The sequence below is a fragment of the Mandrillus leucophaeus genome, unplaced genomic scaffold, assembly GCF_000951045.1.
Source record: "Mandrillus leucophaeus isolate KB7577 unplaced genomic scaffold, Mleu.le_1.0 Scaffold13, whole genome shotgun sequence".
In the NCBI taxonomy this organism is placed as follows: Eukaryota; Metazoa; Chordata; class Mammalia; order Primates; family Cercopithecidae; genus Mandrillus; species Mandrillus leucophaeus.
The window spans coordinates 55,093-80,973 of NW_012101254.1; the positions used below are offsets into that span (position 1 = coordinate 55,093).

General features: G+C 41.7%; 1 protein-coding gene across 1 annotated transcript in view; it reads left to right on the top strand.

Annotated features, from left to right (window-relative positions):
* Positions 1-441: 441 nt before the first annotated feature.
* The window catches only part of XDH (xanthine dehydrogenase), a 75,093-nt gene continuing 49,653 nt past the window's right edge, over positions 442-25,881 (top strand). The window contains exons 1-6 of the mRNA XM_011972543.1: positions 442-536; positions 8,985-9,042; positions 11,786-11,882; positions 13,610-13,718; positions 16,079-16,205; positions 17,047-17,108. Coding sequence (XP_011827933.1) covers positions 495-536; positions 8,985-9,042; positions 11,786-11,882; positions 13,610-13,718; positions 16,079-16,205; positions 17,047-17,108 — 495 coding nt within the window. The 5' untranslated portion in view covers positions 442-494. The remainder of the gene's footprint in view (positions 537-8,984; positions 9,043-11,785; positions 11,883-13,609; positions 13,719-16,078; positions 16,206-17,046; positions 17,109-25,881) is intronic.

Below are 25,881 nucleotides of genomic sequence, written 5' to 3' on the forward strand. Positions count from 1 at the left end.
TCTGTAAACCTGAATGGTAAAATGATGGAGGGCGTGAATCAGTTCTATTAGCAGTGACTCTGACAATGGTCCTTCCCCTCTTCTGTCTTCCCCTTCTCTGTCTTGCAGCAAGTGGGAGGACAAAGCAGGTTTCATGAGAGCAGTGCCCAAGACCCACAGTCACCTAGTGCCAAGGCAACAACCCTACTGGTATCTGGATGTATTTTCCTGTGCTCTTTGACACAGGTGTGGAGACACAGGTGTGACACACCCGTGCTCTTTGACACATGTAATTTGCTGTGCATGATTGTTTGCGCTTTCCTTGATTACGTAATCCAGTGGCTTTTGCCAAGAACTCTTCGTGCCCTGAAGCTCTGAGCTGGTTCCCTCCTATTGGTGGACCGTATTTCATTTTATTGGGAGGCATAATTTTCAGGTTACAGAGCAGTGATAACTACCTGCCAGTGTCTCTTAGGAGTGAGGTACCTGGAGTTGAGGGACCCCAACCTGTGGCAATGACAGCGGACGAGTTGGTTTTCTTTGTGAACGGCAGAAAGGTAAGTAGGAGCTGACCTCTGGTTTGTTGTCCCTGCTCCCTGGGAGGGGACATCTGTCCTCTGGAAGAGCCATATCTTGTTCTCTGTCTTTCCTGTTCCCTCTTAATTGTTATCCTGTCTTTCTCTCTCTCCCTTTAAAGGTGTTGCTGCATTTTGGTAACGCTGGGGAAGAAGACCTTCTCAGGGCTAGAGCACAGACAAGATACTCAGAAGGCAAAGGAATGAGGGAGAGAGAGGCAAGCAGAGAGGCATCTGTGAACTAGCTGCCAACTCTCTGCAGTAGTGGAGATTGGCACAGAATGAGAAAGGGGAGTTGAGTTCTAGGTGAGATTTGAGGTCATCACTACACTTCTATTTCTGGGTTTAATCAAATATATCCTAAAATTTATGTTGCTCTTTTTACAGAGAGAAGGAACAGGAATGTGTTTTCTTGCTTTTATCAGGATATAAGATGTACGCAGCCTTTGAATCTAATATATTATATATATAGGTTTAACAGCCAGTCCTGATTCACTGTGTGGTGACATATACTGACATCTTGTGGCAAACCACAATTTTTTTTTCCATAAAGGGCATCTCCCGCATTCTCCGCACTCCCCACCCCCACACACTTAGTTCTACATGTAAGTTGCAAATCTCTCACCTACTTGAATTTACCTTATTGGTGCACAGGGACTTAGGGAAGGTGACATGGGTAGCAGCCCTTGGACAAGAGTGAGAATCTTTGCAAATTTTAATGTGGTGCAGGGAGACAGGGGGCAAGCATATTACATGGTCTCCAGCCTCCATTTGCCCCCCTACAACACTGCTGAGATGCTCACACCTGTTCAACTCCCCACTTGGGAATGAAAAGGATAGTAAAAGAGTCCCATAGTTACACATTGTAACTAACTGTGTGGACAGTGCGTGATGAATGTGCCCAATGTGTCCCCCAGATAAGGGCAATTTTATTTGTCTTGCTATATTGGCACTTTTGCATTGAGTTGAGAAACTTTTGATGTAATTTTGAGTGACTTTTGATGTAATTTTCAAGAATAATAATGTGCTTCACAGGACTCCTAGGTCTTAAATTTCCAGGATGTGTGTGGGTGACCGTAAAAGATATTTCATGAGCTGTTTCAGCATTGGTGCTCCAAAGATTGATGGATTCCCTTTGAGTGGTGCCTTTGGGAGGTGCTGGGGAATGGGGACAGCCATGTTCTTCTGGGTTCAGAGTTTCCTCTCTGAGCTGCATCCTTTGCAGGGATGGTGCCTGGCACCAACCCAAGAAATAGGGCAAAGCTTTCAAGTTGATAGTAGTAAGATTTTGCATCCAACATTTCAAACAACTTCTTTCATTCAGCAATTACAGTGTAGAAATTTAGGAAACCATTGTGCAACTGGCTTTCTAGGAGACCTACTTACACAAAGGCATCTCTGAAATTTTTATTAGTAATTTTTACATTGGTTAAACAGCTAGATTCAATGAATTCCAAGGTTATGTCTTACTCTTAGGTTTTATTGTTTATTAAACCAAACCATTGGTTAACGTGTGAAAGTGTACATTTCTGCTGTTCTTCAGGGATGGCTTGCTGTTATGCACTAAATCTAGAAAGAAGCATTTCAAGGTAAATCTGGTTTGGGGAAAATTATTTTCCCTTGCATTTTACTTTCACTTTAGGAAAGTATTTTTAAATTTTTAAATGGTACCATCACATCAAACCCTATTATTTCTAGAAGCTTCTACTACTGCCAGTTTCTGTGATGAATATCCATGTTTGTAATTTATAATGGTGCAGCATGTTCAGAAACTTCAAGAAAGGCAGAAGGGCAATGCAGAAAGTAATTATGTGAAAGTAGTGCTGTAAAAACAAGGCCAAGCAAGGGAATTCCTGGGCAAACAATGACAGCTGTGAGAAAGTTGTCCTCATTTTTATTCCGAAGATATTCTAGACCTTTTGTTACAGGAATTGTGCAAGTAGTTACCAAAGAAGCTCTAAGAACTTAGTGACTCATTCTTAAATGTGAGCCTACTCCTCTCCTTGTTTTGTACCACTGTCCAGGACTCTGTTTTCACTAAATGGGGTCCTGCAGAAGGTGTTAGATGCAAAAAGTTGAATACCTCTAGGGCCTTCTGTGGTGGTGATGAGCCTTGATGACTATTGTTTTCACATCTTCTTTTGTTCTAGAGTCAGAGTCAAAGGGAAGGAACTGTCCAGTTTTTTTTTTGTTTTTTTTTTTGTTTTTTTTTTGTTGTTGTTGTTGTAATGACAGCGTTTTTGCAAGGCAGCATTCTAGCTTTTCTGAGTAGTCACTCTGTCTAGGGGAGACTGTGGCACCTGGAAGAATCTGGCAGGATTTGGCAGGTAGGGTGCAGCCAAAGGTGTCCACGAGTGATCCCCACAACAAGTGAGTGTTGGCTACAGAGATCCTCACGGTGACTTTCACTCACTCACTCACTCACTCACTCATCATTCACTTGCTCACTCCCCATGTAGTCAACATTTATCAAGCTCCCTCTGAGGCCTCAGACAGTGGGCTATGCACTGGAGGAATAAGATCTCTAAGATCAGGCATTTGCCGTTTTGGAGCCTATAGACTAGTTGGAGAGATGGATTATAATTAGACAAAGTAATACATTCTGAAATGTATTTCACAGAAAACTAGCAGCATGAGATGCTCTTCTTGGATATTCTTAAACCACTTATCACAGTGCATGGTATACAGTGTCAAACTAGTGTGGATGGAATAAGTGGATGAATTTTTAAAATTTTGAGAAATCCTGTACTAAATAAATTACTCCTCTAACTTTGTATTTTACAATTATTTTATGTTTAAAGAAAAATTGCAAGAAGAACACAAGGAGGTATTAAACACCCTTTATGTGCTTTACCAACTATTAACGTTTTGCCACATTTGCTTCATCATTCTCTCTTTCTTGCTCTGGGCACACACACAGATACACAAGTATATATTATAAGTACATAAATAATTATATATAAATGTACATAATTAATAGAAATGAATATATAGTATAAGATAGATTTCTGAACCATTTGACAGTAAGTTTCAGACATCGTATTCCTTTACCTCTTATCATATGAATAAATATATTCTTTTCTTTTCTTTTTTTTTTTTTTTTTGAGACGGAGTTTCGCTCTGTCACCAGGCTGGAGTGCAGTAGCATGATCTCGGTTCACTGCAACCTCTGCCTCCTGGATTCAAGCAATTCACTGCCTCAGCCTACAGAGTAGCTGGGATTATAGGCACCCACCACCACACCCAGTTAATTTTTTGTATTTTTAGTAGAGACGGGGTTTCACCATCTTGGCCAGGCTGATCTTGAACTCCTGACCTCGTGATCCACCCACCTTAGCCACCGAAAGTGCTGGGATGACAGGCGTGAGCCACTGCACCCAGCCAGAATAAATATATTCTTACAAAACTATAGTCCATTTATAGAAATCAGGAAACTTAGCTTTGTTGTGATACTATAAACTTTACGCAAATGTATTCCAATTTTCCCAATACTGGCATTTATAACTCCCCAGCCCCAGCTCGGAATCCAGGATTATGCCTTGCAGCTGGTTGCCATGTCTTTAGCCTTCTCTAATCTAGAACAGCTCCTCAGCTTTCCTTTGTCTTTCATGACATTGGTGTTTCTGAAAAGAACAGGCCAGTTATTTCTTAGAATGTTGCTCATATTGAATTGTATTATGCTTTCTTATAATTAGATTCAGAGTCTGCATTTGGGGGCAGGAATACCATAGAAGTAATGTGTTTTTCTCACTGCTTTCTATCATTAGGTTTGTTTTTTTAACATCAGTTTTTGGGTCTTCTTTGTGATGCGAACTTTGATGACTTGGCTAAGGTGTTATCCACCAAGTTTCCTCACTGTAAGATAACTTTGCTTTACCTTTATAATTAATAGAGGCTATGTGAGAAGATACTTTGGAATGATACAAATTCTTGTTCATCAAATTTTCACCCACTAGTTTGAGTATCCATTGATATTCTTTTTTAAAATAATTTTTATTGTGGTAAAATGTGTAAAATTTACCATCTTAATCATTTTTATGTGTACAGTTCAGTGGTATTACATACATTTATAATATTGGGCAACCATCACCACCTTCCCCCTCCATAACTTCTTTCATTTTTTAAGACAAACTCTATAAATTTACTAAAGAATAACTCCATATTCTACCTTTCCTCCAGTCCCTGGAAACCATCATTTTTTCTATCTCTATGAATTTGACTAAAGTACCTCACTTAAGGGGAATCATACAGTATGTCTTTTTGTGACTGACTTATTTCATTTAGCATAATGTTCATCTATGTTGTAGCATATATCAAAAATTCCTTCCTTTCTAAAGCTGAATAATATTCCATTGTATGGATGTACCACATTTTGCTTATCCATTCATCTATTGATGGACACTTTGGTTGCTTTCACATTTTGGCTACTGTGAATAACGTTGCCAAGAACTCAGGCGTACGAATATCTGAGACCCTGATTTCAATTACTTTGTGTATAAATCCAGATGTGGAATTGCTGGATCATATGCTAGTTCTATTTTTACTTCTTTGTGGAACCGTTCTACTATTTTTCCACAGTGACTGTGTCATTTTGTATTCCCACCAACAGTGGACAGGTGTTCCAGTTTCTCCACATCCTTACCAACACTTATTTTCTGTTTGTTTATTTGTTTGTTTGTTGATTGTAGCCATCCTAATGGGTATAAGGTGAAATCTCATTATAGTTCTGATCAGTGATGTTCAGCATCTTTTCATTTACTTGTTGGCCATTTGTAGATCTTCTTTGGAGAAATGTCTGTTCAAGTCCTTTGCCCATTTCTGAATTGGGTTTTATAGTTGTTGAGTTTTAGGAGTTCTGTATTACACTTGATCTAATAGTCACTGATGACTCATTGCAACATTTACATAAAAACCAGAAGGAAAGAGAAAGAAGGGGAGATGGAAAGCCCTTTAATTTTTAATTTTTGATTTTAATTTTGTACATAGTAGATCTACATATTTATGGGGTACATGAGATACTTTGATGCAGGCATGCAATGTGTAATAATTACATGATAGAAAATGTGGTATTCATCTCCTCAAGCATTTATCCTTTGTGTTACAAATGACTCAATTATACTTTTTTAGTTATTTTTAAATGTACAATTTAATTATTATTGACTCTGGTTACTCTGTTGTGTTATCCAACACTCTATCTTATTCATTCTTTCTATTTTTTGTACCTATTGGCCATCCCTACTTTCCTCCTACTCCCTACTACCCTTCCCAGCCTCTGATACCATCCTTCTACTCTATCTCTATGAGTTCAATTGTTTTGATTTTTAGCTCCCACAAATAAGTGAAAACATGTGAAGTTTGTCTTTCTGTGACTGACTTATTTCACTTAACATAATGACCTCCAGCTCCATCCGTCCATGTTGTTGCAAATGACAGGATCTCATTCTTTTTTATGGCTAAATAGCACTCTAGTGTGTATATGACCACATTTTCTTTTCCATTCATCTGTTCATGGACACTTAGGTTGCTTCCAAATGTTGGTGGTTGTGAATAATGTTGCAAAAAACATAGGTGTGCAGATATCTGTTTTATATACTGACTTCCTTTCTTTTATGTATATACCCAGCAGTGGGATTGCTGGGTCATATGGTAGCTCTATTCTTAATTTTTGGGGGAACCTTCAAACTGTTCTGTATAACCGTAGTGGTTGTACTAATTTCCACTGATGATTCTTAACTGGATCAGTTATTGTGCTGATTACAAGATGGCCAATCATATTTATTAGATGACATTCTTCTGTCAGGAAGAGCTTTTCCATATCTTCCATTTCTTTGTTTGTTGACTATCAATTTGGACTCATAGATTTTAATGATATTTAATGTGTTATAGCCCATTATGGCTGTTACTTCTTTTGATGCTCGAGTTTTACCAGAGCGATCTGCTTAACCCAACATTTCCTTAACTCACTTCCCTACAAAATGTTTTTCCTTGGGGATACCCACTGGTATCCTGTTGAGAGTGTTTAATGGAGTGCACCGTGGTGATCCTGCTGCCACACCTTGAGAGTGGTACAGCCATTCTCTATAGCAATCCACTTGTGGCTAGAGTGGTATGGAAAGCCTTTATGAAGAAATTGTTTGAAGTCTTCTGATAAGGCAAAATGCAGGTGGAAGAGGAATAGCGTAGTCAAAGGCACAGGAGTTAGAAGATATAAAATGTATTTTTAGTACAGTAAGATGACCAGCTTGGCAGGGAAGTAGAAGGGAGAAAGGCTGAAAATGAAGATTGGGAATATATTGAAAAGGGCCTTGAAAGACAACCTAAGGAACTTGGATGTCACCTTGAATATGTGGGTGGTCATGAAAGGCATTGAGCAGGGAACTGATGTGATGTGATAAAAGCAGAACTGCAGTACAGGAGAAATGAACAATGTGGTAGTAAGCTAAGAGGCTCTTACTGTTACCTACAAGAAAGGTGATAAAGATTGCTATTTTGCACATTTATGATTTCTTCTATGATTTGTAACCAGGATATTGAGTAAGCTGGACTCATGTTAATTTCATCTACTTTCCTTTAAACTTTATTCAAAGGACAAATTCTGGAAGTTTCATGAACTTTTTATTACTCTTAGTCAACAAAGAATCCTATGGTTATTTTTAAGTTTCCAAACAGTCTCAATTCAGGATGGTGTGGTGAGGATAGCAAGATAGCTCTCCTTTAATTGGTACTGTTGTAAGGTGGCTTCCAGCTTTCCGAGTCTTTTAGGTGTTTGGAGCTGACTCTTTCATTCTTCTTGTGATGGCTTTCAAGGATCTTCAAGGGCCACCACAGAGAATATTTGCATGCATGTGTCATGACACGAGTGATGCACTTTTCTCAGGTTGCTGTTCTCCATCAGCCTCCAGTTTGGGGAAGTCCACTGCACACAGTCTCTCTTTATTGAAGGCTCCATCCTGTATTTTGGGAAATGATTTAAAGACCTCCAAGCTAACTCTTTTTATCTCGTGAATGGCTTGCATTACATCCATAGCCAACACTTCCGCATCCTTTGCTCTGCCAAGCTCTGGGAGTATGTACCAACCCCAGCACAGCCACATCTCCAACTTAAGTTTAAAGAGGAGTTTAAACTTGTCATTGTCAGTACTGATTTCTTGTTAAGCCTATCTCTTCCCCTATGCTGCAAAGGTGGCATGTTAGATTTCTTTGTAGCACAAAGTAAGCCCCCTCACTAAGTTTGAGGTGGGAGGCAAATACTCCTCCCCTTCTCCTTTAGGAAGGTGTGGGTAGTATAGTTCCGTCTAACAAAAACCTCATAATGAATTCTCTGTCTTTATTATTTCAATAATCCACATCCTTTTAAGCTTTGGTAATGTGTGAGAAGTACTGAAACGGGTTTTCGTAGATTTCCTTTGACAATTCACAGTGGAAACTGACATCGCACTTTCTAGACCACTTTTTCCACCTTATTGAACCTAGTGAGGGATCTTTGGTTTGAGATTTCTCTTCCATTTCTGATATGTGTTAGTGTTGACTAATACCCATCACATGCAATGCTCTGCTCTGAGCACAGGCCAACAGACTGGCTTTCCACAGTCACACACAGGGTCTGAGAGTGTATACTCAAAGAGGCAAAGTCCAAGATCTGCATGCCATGCTCTCAGAGGCCCCTGGAATTCACAGGTGTGATCTAGCCGTTGAAATGAGATAACAGGTTTGATTTGAAGGGGACTTTGCTTTGGTGGAACCAAAGTGGAAGGTGCAATGCCTGCATGTTCTGTGGTGGGTCCCAAGGTGAGCACTGAGGTACAATTTTAGAATTTAAGGATTTGAGCATATACATAGTCTGGCTGTAGTTTATAGGTTCATTCTTAAGGAATTGTGAATAAAAATACCTATGTTTTCATGATCATGATCTATTTAGCACATTGTATTAGCCCTTTCATGCTTTGCTATAAAGAAACACCCGAGGCTGGGTCATTTATAAGAAAAGAGATTTGATTGGCTCACAGTTCTGCAGGCTGTACAAGCATGACACCGGCATGTGCTCGGCTTCTGGGGAGGCCTCAGGGAGTTTTTACTCATGGCAGAAGGCAAAGTGGGAGCAGGCACATCACATGGCCAGAGTAAGAGCAAGAGAGAGAGAGAAGGAGGCGATGCCACGCACTTTTAAATATCTCGTGAGAACTAATTCACGACTAAGGGGGTAGCACTAAGCCATTCATGAGAAATCTGCCCCCGTGATCATACTGCTTCCCACTAGGCCCCACTTTCAACACTGGGGATTACAATTAAACATGAGCTTTAGAGGGGCAACTTCCAAACTATATCACACTTCCCACTAACTCTACAAATTCTTGAGTGAGACAAGGAAGAAATTGCAGAAGGATGACTAAGTATACCTATGATATATTTTTCTTTCATTTCTTTTAATAGGTGGTGGAGAAAAATGCAGATCCAGAGACAACCCTTTTGGCCTACCTGAGAAGAAGGTGTATCCTGACTTTGGAGTGGGAGTGATGGAGAAGAGGGGGAATGGTGACTGATTCTCTGGGCCTTACATTGTTTCCTAGTGACTGGTGGGGTGGCCATGAGGTGTGGAGGAAAGAGCGCTGGATTAAGACTTGGGATACCTGCATTTTAGTTGCCCCTGTAATCTGACATTCTCAGCTACTGAATGAGAGGATTGTTTGTGGTGATCTTTGAGGTGTCTCCCAGCTAAGACTCTAGTAATGCCAAGGTTTAATCCAGGGCCTGTAGAAAGGCCCTCATTAGCCTTGGTGAGCTTCATGGTCATTCCTCTGTGGGAAGAGGGGGCCTTCCTTAGGTGACATTTGCTTAATACATAAATGCAGTTCCTGGGGAATGTTTCCAGCTCTGCCTAGGTGGAGGGAAGCAAGGGAAGTTATGTCTATTGGGAAAAGGATGCTTGAGGTAGGAATCCTATACAGGTAGCATTCATTGTAGAAACAGCAAACAGGGAGCCCTGGAGGGCGGGGGAACTCTTTAGAGAGACTGGGGTGCTGCTCCTCACTCAGTGTCGGGGAGCTTCTGGAAGAGCCCCTAAATCTTTAGTTCTGAGTATCAGAAGTATTCTGAGACCTTGGAACTAAAACAATAATAATAATTAGAGTTAACATTTAATGAGCACTTCCTATATACAGGCAGGATTCAAAGTGATTTGTGCAGCTCACCTCAATCTCCACAGGAATCCCATGGAAGCATAACACTCCCTTTCCACAGAGGAGGAACTGAGGCCTTGATATGTGAAGTGACCTGCCTTTTGCTAGTGTGTTCTGGGGAAATAGTGATGGAGACTGCACCAAAGCCTAGAGCTATGTTCCCAACCTCTCACCCACACTGGCAGCGCTCCAGGGGGCCTGTCGGCAGGACTGTGCTCATCCTGACCTCTGTCAACAAAACCCTCCTTCTCCCAGGGCGGGTGTCTAGTGGATCTTTCCAGTGACATATATGGGGACAGCAAGGATTATTTCAACCCCCACAGAAGTGAGTCTGAAGCCCATGATTTCACTCTGGTTTGCTCCCCTCCTATCATACAGTACGGTGGTTGGCTTTGGTGTACTTTGTTCTGGAACTTTTACCTTAAGTGGGTGTATCTGGAAGTTCACAGAAGATAAACCTGGGGGTGCTGGGGAGTGAAAGTGTCACTGGATCGGATCAGGTGCTTGCATGGAACTCCATTTACAGCCCATCTACCTGGGAGGTCTGGGAAGAGAAGCTCATTCTCAGAGATTATTGAGATCAATTTTAGCTTTCTAATAATAAAACTAATTTTAGTTTTTAAATCATTTCCATTGTAGTTTTGAAGGCCCAGAAGCCTCAGAAATTCCTTATCACAGCAATTGGCTGTGTCACATCTTAAATGAAATGCAAAATTGAAAGCTGGCACATAAATAGGATGACCTTGCAGCTTATGGCTGTCTGTGCTCAGAGACAATTTATGGGCGTTCCAGATTGGGGAGAAAACTCCAGCCTTGACTTTTACCCTAGCTTCCAGAGAGGTCTCCAGGCTGGGAGAAGACCTTGCTAGACTTTAGACTGCCACCATTCATCTTCTGGTGCCCCCAGAGTTGTATGACCCGCTGAGAGCTGTGTATACCCTGACTAGGACACAGCAAACCTTCACAGATGTGCTGGGGAGGAAGGAGCGTGATGAAGGGAGCTCACCCAGTCTGGAGTCAGATGGCTGTGATGTGGCCACAATGGCAGGGCAACATGAGTTCCTGTGTCATCTTCTGTGACCCACGTTATGTCTTGGGTCTCAGTTTGTTGTTTTTCAAATCTATGAGGAAGTTTCTTTCCTACCTGCTAACCAAATCATTCTGAAGGTCAAACAGGTATCTAGGTGTAAGTGCTCTTCCAAAATAAGATGTTATATCATTGTTTTTAAATTTTGTCTTGAAAATGAGAGAAGTGACCAGGCGATAATCCCCTCAGTTCCCTCCATCTTCAGTAGGTGGTGGGCGGCTTAGAGGCCTGCAGGTCTGAGGGAGAAGCCACAATGTGACTCAGGGAAAGTGACCTCCGCAATAGCTGTTCTCTAGAATAGCTCACTAGTTAGCACTTTTTAAAACTCAAAGTAGCCGATGATCTTTCTGCAAGTATATATAAGAGTGTGGCCCAGTATTGGACGCTGACCTAAAAACAAACCACTCTATTTTAATTTCCATTCACGTATCTTGTGGGCCAAATATTCAAAAGCCTCTGGTCTAGCCCTAATTTTGATTCTTGGGGATTTATCAGCCCAAAAGTTCAGAGTGAAAAGCGAGGACTCAGAGGTCCCAGAACAGATCAATGTCTCATTCTGACCCAAGCGGCTTCATGGTGTGCCCAGCTGGGAGTGATGTGAGAACTGCCCCGTATGCTCAGGTGTATGATTTACCTGCTCACACACAGAAGACCTCAACCCAAGAGAAGGCTCTAGGACTGACCGGTCCTAGAACTCATGTCCCAAGAGATTCTACTTGGGTGCTGTCCATGGGGTCCTGATGCCTTTGCTCTTCTGTGCAGTGGAGATGGCCCTGTTCCCTGCCTTCCTGGGGTGCAGTGCAGTCTCTCTGAATAAGGAGGCCAGTGGGCCTGCTGCCTTCCTCGGTTAAGGGGCCTGAGCACATGTGGGAATGAATGGCTCTGCCCACGGCTCTGCCTATGCATTTCCTAGCAACCCAGCAGACTCCTCTCCCTGAGTTCATTCTCCTTAACTCTTGACCACCCAGTGGGGCTGAGTGGAACCAAGCTCGGCTGTGGAGAGGGAGGCTGTGGGGCTTGCACAGTGATGCTCTCCAAGTATGATCGTCTGCAGAACAAGATCGTGTATCCTTTGCCTGCTGGCACCATCCACGTGGGGGCTGTGATGCAGGACCAACTTGTGAGGGAGTGCATGAGTGTATGTGTGTGCATGTGCATGTGTGTGAGCCCCTTTTTTTAAGGAGAATCTGTGCACAGGAAAACTGTAGAATGATCTCTTAGCAAGTATGTTCTAGGCTTATAATATTGACCAGGCTCCGAACTGTTGATAAAATGACTTTTCTAAAATCCAGGTTTATATCACATTCCATAAAACCCGTCAATAACTCTTCATTGCCCCCAGGACAAAATCTCTTTGCTTAGTGGGCAAGGCCCTGCACAGTAGGCCCCACATTTCTTCTCCAGTTTTCTTTCTCACCATGGGCCCAGCACTCCATTCAAGCAGAGATAATTGTGAAATATCAATGACACAGGCCCACTAATTGCTTGGTCTTTGTTTAAGCTGGGACGTTCTCCTAGGATTTCCCTACCTGGCTAACTCTTACTAGCTCTTTAGAACTGGATGAAAATATCACCACCTCCAGGAAGCCATCCTGGATCTCTCAGGACCGGGTTAGGTGCCCCTTGACTGTGCTGGTCCCATAGTGCCCTGTGCACAGCCTTCCCAGGTAAACTGAGGCATGATACAATTTTTTTTACAGTTTGAGAAAACAACAGTTCACGAGTTCAAGCAGCTCCAAATTAGAAGCAGTTTAGGTGCTCCACCAGGGAAATGCAAGCAGGAGGTTTTTGTAGGATGGACACAGGCAAAGAACAAAGAAGTATTTGACTGGTTACAATTATATAATTGCTTTATTTGGTCTATCCCATTGGAAAGTCCCTAGTTCTATAATTACAAGTTCATTGACTACTTCTAATTGGTTGATCTTAAGGCTTATTTTTTTAAATAAAGATATTCATAAGAAGTAACTCAAGTTAAAACTCTCCTGCAAATCAAGCAGAGTTTGGGTCACTTATGAGGCCTAACTGGTTTTGTCTGCTGAGTCTTCAGGCCTGGTCTCCTTTTAAATTTACTTTAACAAGATTTAAATTGCACCTTCACGTGGGCTTCAGTTTTCCCGGTTGACTGCAGGCTGTTGAAGGGCAGAGCTTTCGTCTTATTCATCTTTATTTCCCCAGCCCTCAGCAGGGTGCCTGACATGTTTGGCACTCAGAAACTGATGCTGATTGCAAGTGAATGAGTGATGAGTAACAGAAGAATGCAAGGAAGTCCTAGCTAAGGGCTTGGTGTCTCATGTTGCCAGGAGGTTCCCTCTCCCTTTCCCCACAGAGAAATGAAAGCAATAGAGGTGAGGACATGCAGGGAAGCGAAGTGATTGGAGGTTCTGGCACCGAGGCTAGGGAAGAGCCCTGCAGGCAGAAGCATGCTTCAAGGCTGCAGCCTGCCAGAGAAACTTCCCCTTGACTCAGCCTCCAGGGTCAGGCTGAGTAACAGGCAACTGAAAGTGACCCTGGTTCCCTTGCTCCTGCTCAGAGGCTGAGGATGCTCTGATGCCTGATCCCACAGGATTCTGGAAGGGCTCAGCTTTCTTTACCTACAAGAAGGGCTTCCTTTGTTCCTTGCCCAGAGTCTTCAGTGGAGAGGTGAGGACACTGGTAGAAGATACAAGAACATAAATGGGAGCGGAGAGACATAACATACAGCCTCACAAAGTCCTCCAGAGCCCACAGTCAGGCCCATTCTGATGACCTGAGTGGACAATAAATGGAATGACCTTAATCTGGGGTTCTAGCCACTTTTCTGCCAATGCCTGCCTGGCCCCCATCTGCTCCTTGCACCATGTTGCAGTGACAACTGTGGAAGGAATAGGAAGCACCAAGACGAGGCTGCATCCTGTGCAGGTAAACAGAGGAAAGGGAGCTGTGCTCTTGAGATCATGCTGTTTCCTCTGCAGGGAGCCTCATGCCAAAGGTGCAGACTTGCTTTGGGTTGTTGGGCAGAGTTTCACCGCTTAATCTAAGGAGGCAATTGCACCCTGGCCACCTCCCCATCTCCTCTGGGTACCATGAGGTGAAAAGAAGAAATGCCCAAGGCTGAGTCTCCTTCCTGTGAGCTGGTTGGTTATAACATTGCATGATCTCAAGGGACCCAAGAGGTGAACTGAATCTGGTGGCTAGGCCAGTCCAGCTGCACCAGAATTTGGAGGAAGAGATGCAGGGAAGCTTCCTCACTTTGTTCTGGAGTGTGTTTAGGAAACTCCCAGCCTTCCCAGATTTGAATTTTGATTATCTGTGCCCCCCGTTTATAAGCCCACCTACTCCCTGCAATGGTAATTCCGCACCCCTTACCTCCCACCCACAGATAGTACAAATGTAAACTGCTAGGCCTTCACCTTCATTAGAGTGGAGGTTAGCAAGTGCTAAATAAGATGACAGAGATTTAGTGCCTGAGCAAGGCTTTCTCCTTGATGGTGTCAGGCCACCTGAAAATGCATTGAAATCCGAAACACTTCTGGGGTGAGTGGGCAGTGATAATCTGAGAGGGGTTTGGGGAGACAATCAGGATGCTCTTAGGCCAAGTGGAAAGAAAGGGGAGTAGAGCCCTGTTGGAAGGAACGGCCATTGTCCCCAAAGCATTTTGTTTGAGGAAACTCGAGGTCTTTGGGAGATTATAATAGACATTACCAGAGCTTGGCCCAGGTCTTAATCCTCCCTTGATTATTTGAGGAGACATGTCGTTCAGGTGATGGAGTAGGAGCCTCCTGCAGAGTGGCTGGTTCTATTCCTTGGAATGGCATCTTGGGCCAGTCACGTGAGGTCAGACAGGTCGCGGTGATATTGCTTTCCATCTGTAGATTTGTTTCTTAGGCAGGAAGAGGGGAAATTACTAAACTTGTCCAACCTGAAGGAGATGTGAGAGGGTTAATTAAGACTTGTTATTTTCTTTGAAACAAACAGATGAAAGAAAGAATAAATAGTTTAAACACAGGAGTCAAGTATTAGTCCATTCACACACTGCTGATAAAGACATACCAAGACTGGGTAATTTATAAAGAAAAAGAAGTTTAATGGACTCAGTTCCACGTGGCTAGGGAGGGCTCACAATCATGACAGAAGGTGAAAAGCACATCTTACGTGGTGGCAGATGAGAGGAATGAGACCTAAGTGAAAACAGAAACCCATCAGATCTCGCGAGATTTTATTCACTACCATGAGAACAGGATGGGGGACTCACCCCATGATTCAGTTATCTCCCACAGGGTCCCTCTCACAGCACATGGGAATTATGGGATTTACAATTCAAGATGAGATTTGGGTGGGGACACAGCCAAACCACATCAGGTCATATCTGTATAATCAACCTAAAATCCTCCCTGTCCAATGGTACAGGTTCTTATTCCTAATGCACTTATTTTGGTTACATATAGGCTACAGAGCCAGATTCCACTTCTTGTCCATTTATTTGTTTTCTCTTGGTTTCTGTGACACTGTGGTTCTGGCTTTTCCTTCTGTCTCCACACTAGCTCCTCTTCTGCTCAGTCTCTAATTGCTGCAGTGCCCTGAGCCCTGACCTAGGCTCCTCCCCTTCCTCATCCCTACACTCTCCCTACATGAGTTTGATGTTGTCCACATGCCATCGGCACTTACATTTACAACTTCAGCTTTGACCTCTCCTCAGAAGTTAGACTTACATTTCCAGTTGCCTACTTGACATCTCAATACGGATGTCTAATCTCAAACTTAAGAAAACCCTACTTTTTTCCTAATGGTTTCCTTCCCCAGTCTTCTCCCATCTAAATCAATGGCAAAGCCATCCACCGAATTGCTTAAGACAAAAATCTAGATCACTTTTGACTGTTTCTCTCATATGCCACACCCAATCCATTCAGAAGCTGCCTTCTGGTTATGATAGTCACTGTTCTTGAAAAAGACCTTCCTAGTCATAGCTAACATTGGCTGACTGCCTGCTATATGCAGGTACAGTGTTAAGGGTTTTACATGAATTATCTCAGTTAATCCTCATCACAGCTCTAGAGGCAACTACAAGGATGGTCCTCATCATACAGATGAAGAACCTGTGACTCAGAGGGCTTGGAACCTGGCCAAGGTCACAGTTAGTAAATGGTGGCACTGGGGCTTGACTTTGAGCAGTGACTGCTACCCCCCACTGTCTCTCAACATGGGCTGGCTCCAGTCGAGTCCTTTGGGGAGCCAGGGAGGGTTCTGCTATCCCAGGTGTCTATGTCATCTGTTCCTTTTAGGAGAGAATTGCCAAAAGCCACGGCTCCCAGTGCGGGTTCTGCACCCCCGGCATCGTCATGAGTATGTACACACTGCTCCGGAATCAGCCTGAGCCCACCATCGAGGAGATTGAGAATGCTTTCCAAGGTACGGGCCTTCAGGCACAGCCTAGGAGGTGGAATGGCAAACGAGGCCCTGAAGAGGTGAGGGCAAGTGCCAGGGCAAGGAACATGAGGGACTACCCTTTGGAGGAAGGGCTCAGGCCCCCCACCCCCCGACAATGCGGTGACTAAGATCTGCTAGAAAGCCAACCCTCTCTTAGTTGGAAGAACTCCTGGTTGGTGTGGAGACCTCCTGGGGTCTCCTGCCTTTGGGTTCATCTTCCTGAGGTGTCTGTCTGCCTTCCACCAGTATTGGAGTGGGGTTGGCAGTGCGTGGCTGGTGCAGGAAAACTCCACAGGGGCTAGTGATATGATTTCCCTTCCTCTCAGATTTCACCAGAACAGGATTCTGCAGGGCAAAGACCACCTATGTGTCTGTTTCTCTGAATTAAATAGAGAAGCCTCCCCATCTATTCACCATTTCTATCCATCATCTATTCAGTTATTTTGAGTCACATCCTATGCCACAGGGATAAAAGGTACAGCCTCTACTCTCAAAAAGTTCATACTCTGAAGAAGAGACTTTATAATGTAGTCTGATAGGCTAACTGATGAAGCTATGATCAGCCACTGTGGGAGCACTTAGGAGAGGCACCTGACTCAGTCTGGGCATTCTAGGAAGGCTTCCATTCTAGGAAAGACTTATTGAAGTCATGACAGATGTTCTGAAGTCAGGATAGGAGAAGGCCAAGAGGTCTTCTAGACAGAGGTAACAGAACATGCAGCCTGGTAAAGAGAGCACCCAACTTAGCTGCAAGCAAAGTCACAAACTCCTCACCCATCCCAAGGACCTGCACTAACATTGCAGTTTTCTTCTTGACCCACAGGAAATCTGTGCCGCTGCACAGGCTACAGACCCATCCTCCAGGGCTTCCGGACCTTTGCCAGGGTAAGTGGGGACCCCAGAACATCAGTGTCTCTGCTCCTAAAACAGCAACGCTCAGAAATCACTGTTGGGAGGGAAACCAAGGGCCTCTGGTCTACAAACAAGGATGATAAGATGACTAGTTAGTGAGTATTCCCTCTGGGGACATCTGGCATGGGGAGTAGAGTCTGCTATTTTTATTCAGGGAAGGGTTCTTACGAATAGCATGGGAATTTCTGCCAGTGATGGTCTGGAGACCGGCTTTGGAAGAGGCTCACCACCTAAGAGTTAGCTTCCTCTAGTGCCTTTGGGTTTGGCAGCTTTCCCTTGGAGACTGGCAGGCTCAGCCCATGGCACAGGTGCTGAATGTAGCATTTAATAACAACCCGGCCTTGCTCAGCACTTGCACCCCTCCTCCTTTGCTCTCCTGGCTGCTTTCTGTGGCTGGCACTCTGTTGGGCTTATGAAACTGGTAATTAGATCTCCAGACAGTTTGTGAACCCCTGCAGTGTTCATATAACTCTGAGTGAGAAGTCACAGCTGGGTGTGTGGGCACTGATTATATAAACACATACACACACCTGCCATCTGGCAAGGAAGGCAAGAGAGCTGGCATCTCCTTTCTTGGCTTAATCTTCCCCCAGGTTGTACCTGACTTCTCAATTGGGCCAAGTTAATCCTGACTCCAAATCAAACCATCTCATTTCGATGTGATCCTGGGTCCAGGGGAGTTACAGACTCCTATGCTTTCCACTCACCTTTAGGGTTGGCACGTCATGAAAGAGTGCTGTGTGCATATAATCCAAGAAGGGGTGGGTAGACATGGAGACAGGACCTTATAAGGATGGAAAACACCACACTCTGATTAATGCTGCTGCTGATGAAGAATTAGCAAGTGTGGAATTAAATGAAAATGCCTAAAAGCACAAATTCAGATTCTGCAGACCTGGGTTCAATTTGATGCACTTAATTGATGTCCGACCTTGGGCAAGTCTCCTTGTTTCTATCAGGTTGGTGCAAAAGTAACTGTGGTTTTGCCATTAAAAGTATGGAAAAAACTGTAATTTTTTTGCATCAACCTAATAAAATGGTGATTTCATTAGGTGATTTCATTAGAATATCTACCTTACTGTGTTTATAAAAACTAGGTACTTCTTGAAAAGCTTTTAGAACAATGCCTGGCACATTTCGGTTATTCAATAAATGGGAACTATAAATTATAATGCTGGTACATTTCTTCCATTAGCCGCTATATAATCTTCCCAAGTTACTCAGTGTTTCCTGAGAATCAGGGATTGTTAATCTTGCCTCTATTTACTTCATTAGAACCTGCTCAAAGTGATAAAATGTAACCAGTCCTTTTAATTTTTCAAAAGAGAAGGATTTTTGAGTATATCAATTGCCTTCCCTCCTGGAAGTTGAAATGGCTCCTGAATTCACCATGCAGCACTTACCTCCCTCAATTCAGCTACCTACAGCATAGAGCAGAGCAAGACTGAGAGCTCTGAGCAGCCAAAATGCCTGACACACAAAAGGTGCTCAGAAGCTAATGCATGTTCCTCATCGGAGGTCCCCAAGATGTTTCTTCAGAGCCTTTTTACTTTTATTTTACACACAGCTCTAACAAACTTGGTTATCTAGTTTTCCTATCCACAGCACGCACTAGAAAGTGTGTGGAGGGTCAGGTAGAGGTGGGCACACTGCTCACAGCAAGAAGTGACCACACCTATTTGGCGACAAGGAAAGAAATGGAGGAACCATTAAACAGGTACAAGCAAGACTTCCAGTTTCCGGTCTGGCATGTAAGCAGCTTAGGAGTCTTTATTTCATCTAAACAAGAAGAAAAAAGCTGAACAAACTGAAGAATCAACAATTGTTTTTAGATCTATCAGAGGAATGAGGTCACAGGACAACTCATTGTCTAAAAAATTGGAGAGACAGACAGGCAGACATGGCACATCAGAGCAGAAACCCAGGAGCAAAAACCTCTGCAGGAATCTTTGCCAGGATAGGAAGATGTAAGTACTAACTGATGAACTGCTGGAGTTTATACCTGGATATAAACTACAGGGGGATGTAGTCATGGAGGGGGTGCTCTACATCTTTGTGAGTTTTACCTCCAGGCAGTCCACCAGGTCCTCACAGTAAATGCTGGAGAAAAATCTCCTTGTGTTTCTGGTAGGGAGTGGGAAAAATGAACCATTTTGGAATATACCAGAGTATTCTGTTCTTCTTAAAAAGGCCTGCCCTCAGGAGAAATTATTTTACCACAGCCTAAACTTCTGAGGTTATATTAGAGCCTAACCTACCTTGGGGAGGGGAAATATGCAACCCCCCGCCCGCTAGTCTTTCACCCGTGGGAAGGGAAATACACAAGCCCAGCCCCCTCCAGCCATCCTCTCCCACCAAATGGAGAAAAAAAACCCTGAGAAGCACTTGTGAAGTTCACAGGCGAGGGGCACAAGCTCACCAAAAAACTGAGACTAATCCTAGGACTATACGATACTTCGCCCTCATATCTTACCAATAAATTAACTAAAGGCCTATTTACATCAGATCCTTTTAGCCAGTACATCATGTCCACCTTTCAACCAAAAATTATAAGGCATAGTCAAAGGCAAACACAATTTGAAGAGACTGAACAAGTAGCAGAACCAGAGTCAAATAGGGCAGGAATGTTGGAATTAACAAAAGAGGAATTTTATAAAGCTATGGCTAGTATGCTAAGAGCTTTAATGGAAGAAAATAGATAACGTACTAGAACAGATCAATAATATAGGCAGAGAATAGACATTCTAAGAATTAAAAAGAAATGCTAGAGATTGAAAATACTTATACCAAATTGAAGACCACTTTCGGTGGGCTCATTAGTAGACTGGACATGGCTGAGACAAGAATCTCTGATCTTGAGGATGTAACAATGCAAACTTTCAAAACCAAAAAACAGAGAAAAGGGAGTGAATGAAAACAAAACAGAAACAAATAAGAACTGTGTGATAACTACAAAAGGTGTAACATATGGGTAATGAGAATATCAGAAGAAGAAGAAAAAGAGAAAGGAAAAGCAGCAACATTTGAAACAATAATGACTGAGAATTTCCCAAAATTAACGTCAGACTTTAAACCACAGTCAGGATATTCAGAGAACACAAACCAGGATAAATACCAAAAAAACCAAAACCAAACAAAAACTACACCAAGGCATGTGATATTCAAACTTCAAAAAATCAAAGGTAAAGAAAAATGACTTGAAAGAAGCCAGAGGAAAACACCCTTCACCTACAGAGGAGCAAAGATAAAATTATATCTGACTTTTCCCAGAAACCATGCAAGCAAGAAGCATGGAGTAAAATACCTAAAGTGTTGAAAGAAAAAACCAAAGCACCTAAAATTCTGTAACCTCCAAAAGTATCCTTCAAAAGCGAGTGAGAAATATTTTCTCAAACAAAACTTGAGAGAATTTGTTGCCAGTAGACCTGTCTTGTAAGAAATATTAAAAGAAGTTCTTTAAAAAGAAGGAAAATGATGTAGGCCAGAAACTCAGATCTACATAAAGGAAGAGCATCAGAGAATGAATAAGTAAAGGTAAAATAAAAATTTTTATTTTTCTTGATCTTAATTGGTCTAACAGATAGCAATTTGTTCAAGATAATCATAGCAACAATGCATTTGTTTATGTGTGCAGATGTATATATATATGTGCTTGTGTATAAGTAAAATGAATGACAACAATGATAAAACAAACAAGAGGGAAAAATTAGAAATACTTTGTTATTATAAGATACTATCACTACCTGTAAAGTGGCATAGTGTTATTTAAAAGTGGACTTGGATTAGTTAAAAATGTATACTGCAAACTCTAGGGCAACCACCAGAAAAAAAAAGAAAAAAGGAAGTATAATTGATATTTTATGAAAGGAAAGGAGATGAAATTATTTACAATGCTCAGTTAAAACCACAAAAGTCAGAAAATGTGTGAAAGACAAAACTAGAAGCAAAGAACAAGGATGACAAATAGAAAACAATAACAAATATGGTAGATACTAATCCAACTGTATCAATGATTACCTTTAATGTCAGTGATCTAAATATACCATTTAAAAGACAGACATTGTTAGAGTAGATGAAAATAACAAGACCCAACTATAAGAAACCTACTTTAAATAAAAATACACACATAGATTAAAACTAAGTAGATGAAGAAAGGTAGACCATGATATACTAATCAAAAGAAAGTGGAAGTAGCATATTAATTTTGTACACAGCAAACTTCAGATCAAGAATAGTTACCAGAGAAAAAGAGGGGCCCTAAAAATAATAAAGGAATCAATACTTCAAGAAGACATAACAGTCCTTAATGTGTATGCACCTAACAACAGAGCTTCAAAATACATGAGGCAAATGTGATGGAACTGCACAGACAAATAGATGAATCCATTATTATATGTGAAGACTTCAACACCCTTGTATCAGAAATGGACAGCACCAGGTGAAAAATCAGTAAGGACATAGGTGGACTCAACGGCACCATCAATTATTTGGATATAATGACATTTATAGACTACTTTAGCCAAAAACAGCAGAGAAGACATTTTTCTCAAGCTCACGTGGAATATTCACCTAGATGGACCACATTCTGTGCTATGAAACACACATTTATAAATTTAATTTGCATGAATAGAGATCATACAATGTCTGCTTTCAAACCAAAATGAAATTAAACTAGACATCAATAACAGAAAGATAGCTGGAAAACCCCCAAATGCTTGAAGATTAAACAACACAATTCAAAAGAACAGAGGTTCAAAAAGATAATCTCAAGAGAAATTTTAAAATATTTTGAATTAAATGAAATTGAAAATATAGCTTATCAAAATTTGTAAGATGCAGTGAAAACAATGCTGAGTAGGAAATTTATAATATTGAATGCATATATTAGAAAGGAAGATTAAAAATCAGTAATCCACCAGGCACGGTGGCTCACTCCTGTAATCCCAGCACTTTGGGAGGCTGAGGTGGGCAGACCACGAGGTCAGGAGTTCAAGACCAGCCTGACCAACATGGTGAAACCCTGTTTCTACTAAAAACACAAAAATTAGCCAGGCATGGTGGCACGCACCTGTAATCCTAGCTACTCAGGAGGCTGAGGCAGGAGAATCATTTGAACCCGGGAAGCAGAGGTTGCAGTGAGCCAAGACTGCGCCATTGCATTCTAGCCTGGGTGACAGAGCGAGATTCCATCTCAAATATATAAATAAATAAAGTAATAAAAATAAAATACAAATAAAATCAGTAATTTGGCCTCCCACTTTAGAAAACTAGAAAAAAAAAAGACTAATTGAATTTAAAGTAAGCTGAAGAAAAATAAAATTTGGAGCAAAAATCAATTTCATTGAAAACAGACAATCAATAGAGAAAATCAACATAACTGAAATTTGGTTCCTTAAAAAGACCAATAAAATTAATAAGTCTCTGACTAAGTTAACTAAGAAAAAAAAGAGAAGATACAAATTACTAATATCAAAATAAAAAGATATTACTATAGATCTCATGTACATTAAATGGATAATGAAGGAATATTAAGAACAACTCTATGCTCATACACTTGATAACCTAGATGAAATAAAACAATTCCTTGAAAGACATAAGCTACCAAAACTCATACAAGTAGATAATCTGAATAGGCCTATAACTATTGAAGAAATTGAATCTTAATTAATAACCTTTAACACAGAAAGCACTAGGCCCAGATAGATTCACTGGCAAATCCTATCAAACATTTAAAAAAGAAATTATGTCAATTCTCTACCATCTCTTCCAGAAGATAGAATCAGAGGTAATACAAAAGTTAATCACTTTCCTATATAACAGCAATGAATAAGTGGAACTTGAAATTCAAAACACATTATCATTTATGTTTTACATTAGTACTCCCCAACAAATGAAATACTTAGGTATGAATCTAAAAAGTATGTACAAGATTTATGTGAGAGAAACTACAAAACTCTGATGAACAAAATCAAAGAACTAAATAAATGGAGAGAGATTTCTTTTTCATGAATAAGGAGACTGAACAAGTCAAGATGTCTGTTGTTCCCAACTTAGACTCAATGCAATCCCAAACAAAATCCCAGTAAATTATTTTTTGGCTATCAACAAATTGATCCTAAGGTTTATATGGAGAAGAAAAAGATCCAGAGTAGCCAACTCAATATTGAAGGAAAATAGAGAGCAAAGTCAGAGGACTGACACTATCCAATTTCAAGATTTACTAGAAAACTGCAGTAATCAAGACAGTGTAGTATGGACACAGTCCATACTACAAAAAGAATGGACAAAAGAACCGACAAAGAGATCAATGGAACAGAATAGAAAGCCCAGAAATAGACCAACATAAATAGAGTCAATTGATCTTTCACAAATAAGAAAAGGCAATACGATGGAGCAAAGATGATCTTTTTAACAAATGGAGCTGCAACAACTGGACATTCACATACAAAAAAAAAAAAAAAATGAATCTAGACACAGACATTATACCCTTCTCAAAATGAATCATAAAACTAAATGTAAAACAATAAAACTCCTAGAAGATAACATAGGAGAAACCCTAGATGACCTTGGAATGATGACGACTTTTTAGATGCAACACCAAAGGCATGATCCATAAAAGAAATAATTATAAGCTGGGACTTCATTAGAATTTAATAACAGAAGAGTGAGGAGTCAAGCCATACACTGGGAGAAAAATATTTGCAAAAGACACATCTTGTAAAGTACTTATCCAAATATACAAAGAACTGATAAAACTCAGCAATAAGAAAATGAACAACTAAATTAAAAAATGGGTAAAAGACCTGCACAGCTAACTCACCAAAGAAGATATATGGATGGCCAGTAAGCATGTAAGTTCAACATTACATGTCATTAGGGAATTGCAAATTGAAACAGCAGTGAAATACCACCACACGTCTATTAGAATGGTCAAATCCAAAACACCGACAACATCAGATTCTGGTGAGGATGTGGGGCAACATGAACTCTCATTCATTGCTGGTGAGCATGCAAATCGCACAACCACTGTGGAAGACAATTTGGCAGTTTCTTACAAAACTAAACATGTTTTACCATGCACCTCAGTGATCACACACCTTGGAATTGACGTAAATGAATTTAAAACTTATTGCCACATGAAAACCTGCACAGGAACGCTTACAACAACCTTACTCATAATTGCCAAAACTTAGATGCAACCAAGATGTCCTTCAGTAGGTGAATAAACTGTAGAACGTCCAAACAATGGAATGTTAATTCAGTACCAAAATGAAAGGAGCTATCGAGCTACGACAAGACATAGACAAACCTTAACTGCTACTACTAAGTGAAAGAAGTCAATCTTAAAAAGCTACACATCGTATGATATCAATTCTATGAAATTCTAGAAAAGACAAAACTATGGAGGCAGTAAAAAGACTAGTGGTTGCCAGAGATTAGGGGAAAGAGATGGATGAATAGTCAGGGCACAGAGGTTTTTTAGGGCAGTATAACTCTATTCTATAAGATATCATAAGGGTGGACACATGTAATCACGCATTTGTCAAAACCAATGGAATGTACAACGCCAAGAGTGAACCTTCATATAAATTATGGGCTTTGGGTGATAATGATGGGTCAATGTGGGTCCATCAATTGTAACAAATGTACCATTTTTGAGGATGCTGAAGTGAGGCAGGTTGTGCATATATGTTGGGATAGGGGATATTTGGAAATTCTCTATATGTTCCAGTCAGTTTTTTCTGAGAAAATGTAGTCTTATCCAACCTCAATAGACCTGGAGGGCAGTGACGCATCACTGCACATCACAGTAATTTATGTCATTAACACACCAATGAATTATCAAGAAAATAGATCTAAGTAATAATGCGCTGGCACTTTGTCTGGAAAAGGCGCTTCTTGTGAAATACGGCCTTCCTCAGGAGGGCCAGGTGAGTGGGGTTCAGGACTTTCACTTCAGGCAGGGCGGGGCATTTCCATGCCTCACTCCTCCAAGAAGAAACGTGAGAAGAGGCACTAAGAAACCTCTCTTTCTTCCTTTCTTTCTGTCTAAATAAAGAGGGGAAGTACAAGGTGGCTGACTGGGGGGAGGCTCAGAATGGACAGAGCAGGTCTGGCGTCCAGTGCCGGAGCTGTGAATGCAGGAAGAGTCTGTACACGGAGCAGCATGTGCAGGTGGTGGGGTGAGTGGGGCGTTTCTCTCCTGATGCCACCGCCTGTCTGCTTACAACTCCTCCAAGGTCACACCTCCAGCGTCCCGTGAGCGCTTTCTTGGGGAAGCCATTGAGTTGTGAAACAGCCTCTGGGAAACGCCACCACGGTATGGTGTCTCCTGTGGCTGACATGCAGAAGGACTGCTCCCGGCCTGCTTTTTCAGGAATTGACTACCCCAGTGCCTGGGGCAGAGCCTATGAGTTTTCCCTACTTTTTCATCTCAGCACAACTCCAGGACTCTGTCTTCTGAAGCCCTGAGCTGCAGATCGGTCAGCTGAGCACGCCCCTCCACCACCCTGCAATGCCTCAGTGCTGGGAGGTAGTGATTCTAGACTCTCTGTGTGCTCTGCCACTGGTATCCCAAGAGATCCTGAACAAGTCTTTCCCCAGAGATGCTGGGTGGTCTGACCTGCATACTTCCTCCAGAACAGACCCACAGCGAGCAATGAAGAGTGTTTACCTTTCTGGGAAGAAGTGCCTAATAAGCAGTAGGGAGGCCATTGGGCACACTGGCTGGACACAGTGCTGGGCC